We start from the raw sequence: 13,594 nt of genomic DNA, 5'->3' as shown, positions 1-13,594 counted from the left end.
AAATTTTTTCAATCACACATTCTCCAAAAAAATCCTATTTCAAAAATTATAAATTGAAATTAATGGAGGCCAAACGGGGGCTAAGATACTTCTATAATTCTATCTATATGGACTTCCATTGCAGGTAAGATAAGTAATCCTTTATCTTAACTTATACATAGGCATAAAAGAACATTGCATGAAGGGCACACAAACATGTTCTACTTGAGCATAAAAGACTTGCAGGTTTTCTAGGCATGTACAAAACCATACAGATCTTTCAAGAATCTAAAACAATGTCCTAAAATCGAATTATTTGCCCAATAACTCCAAACGGTTTAACTCAAATATATCTATTCAAGTTGTTACCTAGTTTGCTACAATGTAGAGGTGTTCTTTTGAGAGAGAAAAACAAGTTACTTATGTTCCCTGCTTAGGATATGGATCTCATAATTTAGGAAACCTACCAAGTCAGTTACATTTAATGATTTATGGGGCTCAACCCATAAATCAAATTAATATTCTTAATATAATTGATTTTATCAATTAATGACCTGATTTTTGTAATGTTAATATTAATCTTAAGGAGTTATCAACTATTCCTCAAAGATTATCTGCCAACCCAATGTTCATAGTAAAGAGATCCAACAACAGCCAACTAAATCCATTTTCGAAGAAAAACCAATATAGAATTGGAAATCCAGAAGTAAAACACAAATAACAAAAGGCCCAAAGAAATTGTATTCAAAAGATGGATCTTGAAGAATTAAAATGCAAACCCTAAAATTTTGCCAATTCAACATTCAAAATCAGGGACCATGATTGTTTTAATTTAATCAATATTGGGCAAATTCAGTTGTTCTTGTCAAGTTAGCATTATTGAGAGAATGTTGGATAACGACTCTAATGGATGTTGCTGTAAATGTCCATCAATCTTGACATGCTTCGAGTTATTCATATTTTAAGCAAATTTTCTAACAAAAGGTGATGAAGACTTCACTCTTTTTTAACGAAATAAGACCACAAATTTAAATCATTTAGGCTCCATGTAAATGAGATGTCTCACTCTACAGTTACCTAAAATTGACAATCCAAAAATAAGTGAAGTAGAGAAAAAGAAATTAACAATCACTCACATGAAGGTAGAAGTGCACATTGGATACTGCAAATTGGATCTAACTAATGTTTTATTCCCATCAGATAATAAGGAAATTGATAGTTCTCAATTTGTCACTAAATTAATGATCAATTACAAATAGTGAGAGGTTTAAAATACTCAAGCAACACGTTGTATATAGGGACGTTTGGGACGACCTATACCTCCAACCCACATAGCCACTAAGATGGCCAAAAACATTTTGAGCTTGTGATTTATGCAGATCGTGAAATTTTATATTTAGTGGACCAAACTTGACACGTCTTATTTACACTTGAATAGCATCAAGCCCAACAAAAACTTAAATATGGGTGGACGAGAAGACCTATCAGTTCAACACGGATCATTTTACATCATTAATCATAATTATGCACAAAGAATTAACTATGGAATATCCTTAATTAAAGTAGATACTCTAAGAAGTCAGCAAATCATTATCAAAATTGTAAAATATTCCTAGTAATATCATATAATTGAAATTATGAACTTTAGTCAATTCAAAAATAATAACTCCACCATATTACTAGTTGCATATAACCTTAGCACAATAATTTAACGTGCAAAACCCATAATAATGCACCCGTTCAACAAGACAATGCATGCTGTCGTGTACCACACTGGCTATCACTTTATGATGTTACAACCTTTGTCTTCCCTAATTAAACCAACATATATTTTCGTTTTTCAACTGCCTTGTTTATTTTATCTCATCTGGAACACATTTGGATTTATTTATTTTAATAAAAATTTGATGCTCGGGCAATTTTTATAAATGAGTAATAATGGCAAGACTTTTACAACTTATGTTTTGATACTGTAATGAATTATTTTATCTAAAAACTTAAACTCTTTCGACATATAATTTTTTTTGCATTAATTGAGTTTCTTTGCATTCATAGTCGAATGATTAAAGTGTGCGTTCGATGGGGGTAAAGGGATAATTTTGTAGGGTCTGTCATCTAATCAAACATTTCTTAAATTGTTAAACCAGAAGGGGTAATTTATTTTTCTGTTGTAAATCACCAATAACTTTATCNTTATTGAAAAAGTAATTTTTGTTAAAAAAAAAAAAAAAATCTTAGTTTGCCCCTATTTAATTTTCAACAAATAGTAGTAAATTATTGTTGGAATCTGTAAAGAATTTGAAAATTGATTCCAAGCAATTGGCAAATTATTGGGAAATGTGCATGTATTTGAATGATTTCAAGAAGTAGGCAAATTAAGCCCTTGTTTGAGCCTCATTTTTGTGAAGAAAATGATTTTTTGAATAATGTATTAATGGAAAATGTGTGGTTAAAAAATAAGGAAATTTTTTTTATTTGCGTATAATATTATTTTATTAAAGAATGCGTGGTTGAAATGATATCAAATTACTATTGAAGAATGTATTTTGATTGAAAAATGGGGCTCAAACAAGGGCTGAGTTGGAAAAATTGATTGTAACTAAGCAAATTAAATAAAGATATAACAGTAAAGGATTAAAACAAAATATTCTAAATTAAGAAACTGGACTATATATTTGGGACCAAAAAAAAAAAGAGGAAACTAAGCCTATATAAATGGGACGAATGGAGTAAAATAAAGAATCAAAATAGAAAGCTTGTTGGAGTGTATTAAAAAAAAATTATTCTCTAAATTTAAAGAAACTCTTTATAAATAGAGAGTCTTTTTGGAGATGCTCTAGTAGTAAATTTAATTTGAGAATATTAATTTAATTTTTAAAAAATTGAAACATGTAATTTGATGTTTCAACGGTTGAATTTTATGCAAGAGATGTAAAACACGTGTTTCAGATTCTTTACTCTGCATGTGACTCTACACGTACATACTGCAAGCCTAAAGAATTAAGTCTAATATTGTTCATTTATCTTGCAAAACCCAACATGGAGCATAGACTATCTCAAACCGTGCCCAATTTTATCATACTTTATTTTAAATTCAAGGTATTAAAGATGTGGTTTCATTGGCTTTTATTAAAATCTAACGTGTGCACGCCCAACTTCATATGTTTTAGCCATTGTACATTTTTTCTACGAAGGAGAAAATCGTTTAACTCGTGATGATACTTCTCCTAAAACTTCTGTTTACTTTTTTACTTAAATAAATGCTTAGACAATTTGTTCTTCGCTTCGAAGCTGATGTATAATATATTTATATATGCATACGTTTCCCTACATAACACTTCTTTCTTTTCCTTTTAAGTGTCTTTTTAGCCTTTCTTTTTGCTCTTTTTTTAGCTTATTTGCCTTTCGTGATTTTTTTTTATTTTTTTGTCTTCTTGGTCTTTTCTTTTTATCGAAAATAGAATAAAGTTAAATTTCTAGTAAATTCATATCGTCTCACAACTTCTAATTCAGGAAATTGACAAAATCAGAATGTAATAAAATGAGAAGTAGTTTAAGACAACTAAAATACTATGACGTATATCACATAAATTTCATGTGAAAATAATATAAAATTAAAATTTATGTAAATTTTATTAAATTGACGCAATTAGAATGTGATTGAATAATCTAATAATATGATACATCGCAAATGACATTACTTTAGAGGGTGCTATCCTCTTCTTTAGACATGTCTTTATTCAAGGGCGGAGTCAACACTCGACAAGCCATGATGGCCACCATGCTGGCTTCACGCGCTAGCCTAAACTCACATTATCTCATTCAAATTCATGGATCCGCCACTATCTTCATTTATTTATTTATTCATTGGTGGGTTTAATGATGAATTAAAATCAGTGAAGTTTTGTTTTGGTTATGGAATTTTACATTATTTTATCGTTTTTCTTTTATTTCAATTTGCTCACTTTATTAAAATTCATTATTTTTTTGTAAAACTAATTTGTCGATGTCTGATGACAGATAAAAATCTGATATAAATAAAAATTTAATTTGGTATATATGTTTTTCTCTCAATTATTAGTTTTAGTCCCAATTATCACGACTCTTTTATTGTTGAGAGAAACTTTTTACTTCCTTTTCTTATAGCTTCTTGCTTTGATAATTAATTGTTATGCTTTATTTTCAATTTCTGATGGTATTTGAAAGTGGAGGCATCTCTTTTTTCCTTTTCATCTTTTCTTTTCTGTCTTCTTTATTCAATTATTTGTGTAAGACAAATTAGACTTCAAACATACTCTGGATTTTAATTTCCCTTTTTAGAACAGTTTATTTGCAATATATAATAATACACGCCTTTATTTCAATATTATTTTTTTACACTTTTTTTAGATGAGAGGGTCTAAGAAGTGAACAACTTTTATAAATAGATTCGAGTGTTTTCCTTGGCATTTGTCACGTATATTCATTTGAATCTTGTTTTCAAGCACTTCGTGAAAAAAGCTTGTCACTTTTTCAAAAATTTAAATTTTCAAACGATGTTGTTCAACACATAACACATTTGTCATCTTTTACCCTCGACTCAAATTACAACATTTTTTTACAGTACGTGTATATATATGTGCGCGCGCGCACAATATTAAATACAGAATAATAAATAAAATTTTAGGATCAAGTTACAGCAACAGGAAACTTGACATGCGGTTTGATAGAACACACAAATGAAGAGGAGGTCGACATTTTTTAATCCATACGGGACCTACAGTAATTGTGAGAAGTGGTCATCCCTTTGGACAAGCATTTTCTCGCAATTCAGCAAAACTCCAAACTTTAACTTCTTTAGTACTTTTTTTTTTCCTTGCAGTGGCTACCACGGTACATCGTCAGCATCAACTAGAGCGAATCGAACGTACACGCCAAGGACATCTATTCAATCCATCCCCTAATGATACGCCCACTCTGAGAAAAATAAAATATTTAATTCATTATCTTATCTTAATCCATTTACCAATTATCTAACTGCTGTTGATTTGACACACTAATCAAAATCGAATCCCACTAATGAATTGATTAAATAGTAAAGTACAGTAGATATATGTTACAAATTACTCTTTAAGTTGGTTAAAGATAATGACAAATGAATTCATCATTAATGTGATGACTATTTTTTTAATAAGTGGATTCAGAGTCGATTGGTTCAAGTTGTAAGTTAAAAAGCTCACTTGTCGAAAGTTCTGAAGTTGTAATTGGACAAGTTTGCGATCTTTTAAGATGAACTTGTAAGTCTAATCCAATTTTGATAACATTGATCGAGCCTACGAAGTAATGAAAATGATTTACCCTTAGGCAGGGTTAGTTTTTCATTGTACTAATATCTTTGTTCTACATTAGGACCTTCTAATTCTCACGTGCTAAGAATGATTACTATTGGGGATTCAACTACTAATCGAAAAGATGATTTAAAAAATTAAGACGAATCGAGTAATAACACTGAATTTTGCAGTAAATTTCCATTGACTTGATGGTTAATGACACTTTAACTATATGTGAATAAATAATTTGGAGTGGGTTCCAATAGATAATCACCTCGGGAGTAGGTTTCAATAGATAATCGCCTCAGGAAGAGTTTATGAATGATTTAATTTATAAATAGACAGAAACGTTAGCACTAAGAACAACAATTATTGTAAGCACTATCATGCTTATAAGAATTAATATTATAAATCTTCTTTTAAATCAATTATTGATTCTCTGTTACTTTTTCGATTTCCTTCCTTAATATTAAAAATGTTAAAGAGACGTTAAATCTTGTCTTTTACACGCCTTATCACATACAAACAATATTCTGAGATCTAAAATATGGAGGTTTTATAAATAAGTGATGACAAGACAATTAAAACTTGAATTCAAATGTTTCGTTTGGCTTGGGTAATGTAACCATCCCGTCTAAAATCTTAAGGTATTATAGATTATGGTTCAAAATTTTTAATTTTTGGCCTATAATCAATATTGTTCTTGGTTTTTCTAGTTGGACTGATGAATTAGATTCAATTATGATAGTGCTGGCGAAGTTCATGAAGAAACGAATATGATTTGCGCGTAAGAAGATATATTTTTAAATAATTAAATGCCTTCTTCCTTGATTAGGCAACATGAAGAAACTTCTAATTCTCTCATGTTAATGGTGATTAAAATGTTATTTTTAGGAATCCAACTACTAATGAAGACTAATGGAACAGATAATTTAAAATATTCCATTCATTTGATTTTTAATGTAACTTTAACTATATAGGAATAAACATTCGAAGGAATTTTTTTCGTCACAAAATTTTACTCCTCTATTTTAGTTTTTACTTTTTACCTTACATTTTTCAATGTTTAGTAATGGTAAAAGTTGTGCTTAAAAACTAGAAGAGCAAGCAGAGTTTAATGTTTGGTAAATAAGCCGATGGCTTATAAGCCATGGATCAGTGCAAAATGTGTAGTTACAAATATTTGAAGGGTCTCTAATAACATTTTTGTTTTTTTGTTTTTTTTTTTTGGAATAATCTCTAACCACAATTATTATTAGCACTATCATTATTATACGAATTAGCCCTTGTTTGGCTTCTTCAAAATCAGGTAATTGTCGGAATATGATAATTTGCAACACATAATTAAAATAATTATGCCAAAAAAAATCTGTCAAGTGCAGGATTTTGACAGGTCATAATGCATGCAATCTTCATTTGCCAAAGAACAATTCAAATTGTACGGGGTTGCCTTCACAGAATTTTTATGTGTTGTTCTTCTTTTTTTCTTTTTTTTTTTCCTTTTTTTTTTTGTCATCTTTCACCAAAAATTGCCACATATAACATAACTCTCCTGTATAAATTCTTTGAATCAACTTCTGCATTTGTAGTAAGGTTCTTTACTAAATGTACGTATGTGTGTGTATATATATATCTAGCACAAGAATCGATTTTTCGACAACACAACTTAATATATTATATCGTTACACGTATCTAACAATAATTATTATTATATTATCAGGATATTAAAGAGAGTCAATATCGACTAAAACTCTCAATAAATCATAAATTCCCCGCTGACATAAACACCAATTGTCATCCCAATGTATTTTTACTCCTGAAAAATTCACCATAGAAGTTTAAGTTTTGCCTACATCTCTTATATTGCTCGATTCTCTTAAATTTGCAACTTCTACATAGTTGATAATCATGATACGACACAACTTAAAAAGTTCCACTAAAGAAATTTTTTAGAATACCTGTTAAATATCAAATAAGTTAGAGATTCGAGCTAACTAGCTGGAATTTTACTTCCCGCATTTAAATCTTTTAAGAATGTCACTAAATCAAATTCTCTTCATGAAACACGTTAATCTAAACAATTGTAGAAAATCATTTTTCAATTGCTAGTGCTAGCAAATAAGTGATTCCACCTGGAACAATCGAATATGATAATATTAGAATGTACTTACAACACAACAACAATAACAACAACAAAAACAACAACAACAACAACAATAATAATAATAATAATAATAATAATAATAATAATAATAATAATAATAATAATAATAAGAAAAAAAGAAAAAGAAAGGGACAATGCTCTATGGGACAATGCTATGCTCATACACAAGGATTATCACATAATCCTAGCATGATAGAAACATTACATTTGGCTTTTAACCATTTGGTGCTTAGGAATCTTCTTAATCATTCCCATCTCAATTTAAAGTGATTCCATATAACACAAGTAATATAATATATTGACGATCATAGTAAAGATCGAAATTATTGTTTAATATTACGTATAACATATAGACATTCAATTCTTGTTTTTTCTTACATGCTTGTTGCTTACAATGCTTTCTTCAAGACTCCATAAATTTAGCTCCACAGTTGGGAGTTGACTAAAAATTCCTCCTAAACAAGGTATTACACATACAATATTAAAGAAAAGGATTGTTCAACAATGATCCAATTTCCACAAATTGATAAAGATGCTACAAAATGCTGTTGTAATTACTGTCCATTGACCATAACTGATCGAAATGGTACCCGTTTAATTTCAACGAAGGTCGAAAACTCATTGTCCAACGGTTGTTTCCACGGTTCACCATCCATCTGCATATATGCCTTCTTCCATGACCCTCCTCTCAGCTCAAACCTAATTGCCAAAGCCTGGAAAATTGCAGTACAATAAATTTTCTGCTTATTGAAAGCAAAAGTCATGTAGTACAAGTTACTTCCTCTTGTAACTAGAATACCTGTGCTATGTGTTTGGCAGAGATAATCTCACTCATAACCATTGAAGCATGCCACCCTTGTTTCAGACCAAAAATTTCTAAGAAACCATCATCGGCATGGGCCTCAACAAATCCTCTCTAGAAATAAAAGGAGAAAGCGTCGTCAGCTTATAATCTCATACAATTCTTTGTTGATAATCTATAGAAGCAATTGTAACGAGTTAACCATCAAACAAAATCACCAAATTTCAAATAAATTAAATTTGAGATAAGAAGATGTACGGCTACATGTCAAAATTTCATTTTCTTCCATGTTACTTGAGGTAAAAATGTTGAGCTAATGGGGATGAGGGAAGTTTATGCATGTATGTTACTATACCGGCTGGATATGAAGTCGCATGAAAGAGTTAAGTAGCAACTTCACTGGTTTTTCATGCATTTGATATGTTTATTTATAGTTTACTCATGGTATGAAAAGAGTCCAAGGAGCACCAGCAAAATACCAGTAAAGACTGAGGTTGCAAGAAAATAAGTACCCACAGTTAATTATCTTTTTTGGAACTAGAACTAAATTTAGACAGCATAACTAAAATTGATACTGTCTCAGGGTAAAAGAAATTATCTCAGCAAGTAGAATGGCAACTAAATCCATTTTCGAAGAAAAACCAATATAGAATTGGAAATCCAGAAGTAAAACACAAATAACAAAAGGCCCAAAGAAATTGTATTCAAAAGATGGATCTTGAAGAATTAAAATGCAAACCCTAAAATTTTGCCAATTCAACATTCAAAATCAGGGACCATGATTGTTTTAATTTAATCAATATTGGGCAAATTCAGTTGTTCTTGTCAAGTTAGCATTATTGAGAGAATGTTGGATAACGACTCTAATGGATGTTGCTGTAAATGTCCATCAATCTTGACATGCTTCGAGTTATTCATATTTTAAGCAAATTTTCTAACAAAAGGTGATGAAGACTTCACTCTTTTTTAACGAAATAAGACCACAAATTTAAATCATTTAGGCTCCATGTAAATGAGATGTCTCACTCTACAGTTACCTAAAATTGACAATCCAAAAATAAGTAAAGTAGAGAAAAAGAAATTAACAATCACTCACATGAAGGTAGAAGTGCACATTGGATACTGCAAATTGGATCTAACTAATGTTTTATTCCCATCAGATAATAAGGAAATTGATAGTTCTCAATTTGTCACTAAATTAATGATCAATTACAAATAGTGAGAGGTTTAAAATACTCAAGCAACACGTTGTATATAGGGACGTTTGGGACGACCTATACCTCCAACCCACATAGCCACTAAGATGGCCAAAAACATTTTGAGCTTGTGATTTATGCAGATCGTGAAATTTTATATTTAGTGGACCAAACTTGACACGTCTTATTTACACTTGAATAGCATCAAGCCCAACAAAAACTTAAATATGGGTGGACGAGAAGACCTATCAGTTCAACACGGATCATTTTACATCATTAATCATAATTATGCACAAAGAATTAACTATGGAATATCCTTAATTAAAGTAGATACTCTAAGAAGTCAGCAAATCATTATCAAAATTGTAAAATATTCCTAGTAATATCATATAATTGAAATTATGAACTTTAGTCAATTCAAAAATAATAACTCCACCATATTACTAGTTGCATATAACCTTAGCACAATAATTTAACGTGCAAAACCCATAATAATGCACCCGTTCAACAAGACAATGCATGCTGTCGTGTACCACACTGGCTATCACTTTATGATGTTACAACCTTTGTCTTCCCTAATTAAACCAACATATATTTTCGTTTTTCAACTGCCTTGTTTATTTTATCTCATCTGGAACACATTTGGATTTATTTATTTTAATAAAAATTTGATGCTCGGGCAATTTTTATAAATGAGTAATAATGGCAAGACTTTTACAACTTATGTTTTGATACTGTGATGAATTATTTTATCTAAAAACTTAAACTCTTTCGACATATAATTTTTTTTGCATTAATTGAGTTTCTTTGCATTCATAGTCGAATGATTAAAGTGTGCGTTCGATGGGGGTAAAGGGATAATTTTGTAGGGTCTGTCATCTAATCAAACATTTCTTAAATTGTTAAACCAGAAGGGGTAATTTATTTTTCTGTTGTAAATCACCAATAACTTTATCGTTAATGCAAAAAATTCAATACGGAAGGAACAACCTTTTTCACTCATCTATTTTTTTTCTTTAATGTTTTGTTTTTTCTAATGTTGTGCACTCATTCTGTGCATAAATTATTAGGGATGAAAATTCCCTCTTGATGTGTACACATAATTGGGTCAAAAGTGAAGAACACCAGAAGGCAGAGCAACAATTGATGAACAAAGAATGGGAATTTTCTCCAAACACTCTTAATTTCTCCAAGAATTATTTACAATTTCAAAATTCCTACTCAAATCTTAATAAAATAAATAACCCACAAAATGTTGACAGGATACTTTTGAAAGTATCTAAGCAATAAGTTGCTCAAAGACGAGTGCTCGACTTCTTTGTAGCGCAGCCGAGACAGCAAAGGTCTCTGCAAAAATAAAAATAAAATAAAATGATTTCAATGGACCTGATCTACTGCTTCAAGGCTCTCCATGTTCCCCATTTCTACATTTCCACCGTTTTTCTGCTGCTTCTTCTCTTCATTATCTTCCTCTGTAGATTTACTACTAGTAGTGCTTGTACTTTTATTGCCAAAAGATGATGCTTTACTGGACATAGGAGTGGCCAAGAAAGTTGGCTTTTCTTGGCCGGCCATGATCACTAGATACTTCTCTTCAAGAATTGGTGGTGCAGCCTTTAGGCTGCCATCAGCTGAGCCATCGCCGCTGCCATTGACCTCCCCTGCCTCAAGATCCCTCTCGGTTTCTCCCTGGTTCTCGAGGTAGCCGGAAAGTTTCCAATATGAGCAGGCCAGGATCAAGAGAGCAAAAGCAATGAGCCCTAACATGGCTGCCAATCCTCCGAAGAGGTACGGCACCGGAGAATGCCACGGTGAGCGCTGTGCAAGTGATGAATATGATGCTGTTGGAGCCTCCACAGTACCCATTTTTAAGTCTTATGGCTATAAAGAATTTCTTTTTTACGATAACTTATTAAAGAACTAGTTATGCTGTTATGGGGAGCAGACGATGGAGAAGGGGTGGTGGATTGAGGAAGGAGAGATTGGTTGAGGTGTTATTTATAGGGAAGTGGGAACAGGTGGATTTTTTATTTTTTTTTTCGGAGAATTATTTCGCATGAAAAGTGGGGCCTACGTCTTTGTTCATATCTAAAATGTACAGTAGAAAGCACTCGACATGCATCCGAGTCCGTGAGACATTGGAATTGGCATATTGCCGTAACTAATGTGGTGGAATAATGTTATTTAATTTTACTGAAATTATAATTTCAATTTAGGTATCGTTAGCGTGACATTAAATAATAGGTAAAATTAAACATTTTATTCAGTCAATATCTAGAATCATTTAGACTGTTGTTGTAATCTGTAATATTATTCAAATGGAATTGATTTGTAAGAATATCTCTAAAAAATATTTTAAATACAAAATACTCTCTACTTTAGAGAGTCAATACTTAAAATAAGTTCCAAGAGAATCTATTTTAACTTTTTAAAGTAGAGAATGTACTTGATTTTTCAAATTTAAAGAGTCAAATTCACTCTCTATTCTTAATGTACAATGATTGTATTTAATATATTACAAATTTCAATACTTTACAATTAAAATTTTTCAAATTACATTTGAATTTACTGGTCATTAATATATAAAAGAAAATTATATTTAAATAAAATATGTGGAGAAATTATTAAATGTTCATTGAAAAAAATTCTCCCTCCGTTTCACGTATATATGCTTGTTTTGTTTTTTACAAAGATTAAGAAATCTTATTTTATGTTATTGAAAAAGTAATTTTTGTTTAAAAAAAAAAAAAATCTTAGTTTGCCCCTATTTAATTTTCAACAAATAGTAGTAAATTATTGTTGGAATCTATAAAGAATTTGAAAATTGATTTCAAGCAATTGGCAAATTATTGGGAAATGTGCATGTATTTGAAAGATTTCAAGAAGTAGGCAAATTAAGCCCTTGTTTGAGTCCCATTTTTGTGAAGAAAATGAATTTTTGAATAATGTATTGATGGAAAATGTGTAGTTAAAAAATAAGGAAAATTTTTTTATTTGCGTATAATATTATTTTATTAAAGAATGCGTGGTTGAAATGATATCAAATTACTGTTGAAAAATGTATTTTGATTGAAAAATGGGGCTCAAACAAAGGCTAAGTTGGAAAAATTGACTGTAACTAAGCAAATTAAATAAGGATATAACAGTAAAGGATTAAAACAAAATATTCTAAATTAAGAAACTGGACTATATATTTGGGACAAAAAAAAAAAAAAAAAGAGGAAACTAAGTCTATATAAATGGGACGAATGGAGTAAAATAAAGAATCAAAATAGAAAGCTTGTTGGAGTGTATTAAAAAAATTATTCTCTAAATTTAAAGAAGTTCTTTATAAAGAGAGAGTTTTTTGGAGATATTCTAAGTAGTAAATTTAATCTGGGAATATTAATTTAATTTTTAAAAAATTGAAACATGTAATTTGATGTTTCAACGGTTGAATTTTATGCAAGAGATGTAAAACACGTGTTTCAGATTCTTTACTCTGCATGTGACTCTACACGTACATACTGCAAGCCTCAAGAATTAAGTCTAATATTGTTCATTTATCTTGCAAAACCCAACATGGAGCATAGACTATCTCAAACCGTGCCCAATTTTATCATACTTTATTTTAAATTCAAGGTATTAAAGATGTGGTTTCATTGGCTTTTATTAAAATCTAACGTGTGCACGCCCAACTTCATATGTTTTAGCCATTGTACATTTTTGCCACGAAGGAGAAGATCGTTTAACTCGTAATGATACTTCTCTTAAGACTTCTGTTTACTTTTTTACTTAAACAAATGCTTAGACAATTTGTTCTTCGCTTCAAAGCTGATGTATAATATATTTATATATGCATACGTTTCCCTACATAACACTTCTTTCTTTTCCTTTTAAGTGTCTTTTTAGCCTTTCTTTTTGCTCTTTTTTTAGCTTATTCGCCTTTTGTGATTTTTATTTTTTATTTTTTGTCTTCTTGGTCTTTTCTTTTTATCGAAAATAGAATAAAGTTAAACTTCTAGTAAATTCATTTTGTCTCACAACTTCTCATTCAGGAAATTGACAAAATCAGAATGTAATAAAATGAGAAGTAGTTTAAGACAACTAAAATACTATGACGTATATCACATAAATTTCATGTGAAATAATATAAAATTAAAAT

The 13,594-nt window shown here is 30.3% G+C and overlaps 1 protein-coding gene and 1 long non-coding RNA gene across 2 annotated transcripts; both read right to left on the bottom strand.

The window, feature by feature from the left end:
• Nucleotides 1–7,849: 7,849 nt before the first annotated feature.
• On the bottom strand, nt 7,850–8,397 carry LOC111391450. Its single transcript, XR_002702116.1, has 2 exons — nt 8,252–8,397; nt 7,850–8,165 (listed from the first exon to the last, which is right to left on the bottom strand). It is a non-coding gene; the product is annotated as an uncharacterized LOC111391450 (long non-coding RNA).
• Nucleotides 8,398–10,593: 2,196 nt separating this feature from the next.
• Nucleotides 10,594–11,414, bottom strand: LOC111391449 (protein GLUTAMINE DUMPER 5-like). Its single transcript, XM_023016674.1, has 2 exons — nt 10,854–11,414; nt 10,594–10,821 (listed from the first exon to the last, which is right to left on the bottom strand). The coding sequence occupies exons 1-2, from the start codon at nt 11,314–11,316 to the stop codon at nt 10,730–10,732; spliced, it is 555 nt and encodes a 184-aa protein (XP_022872442.1). The 5' UTR covers nt 11,317–11,414; the 3' UTR covers nt 10,594–10,729.
• Nucleotides 11,415–13,594: the final 2,180 nt, after the last annotated feature.

This window comes from Olea europaea, unplaced genomic scaffold, assembly GCF_002742605.1.
Source record: "Olea europaea var. sylvestris unplaced genomic scaffold, O_europaea_v1 scaffold793, whole genome shotgun sequence".
Taxonomy (NCBI): domain Eukaryota; kingdom Viridiplantae; phylum Streptophyta; class Magnoliopsida; order Lamiales; family Oleaceae; genus Olea; species Olea europaea.
This window is presented reverse-complemented; position numbering and strand designations above follow the sequence as displayed.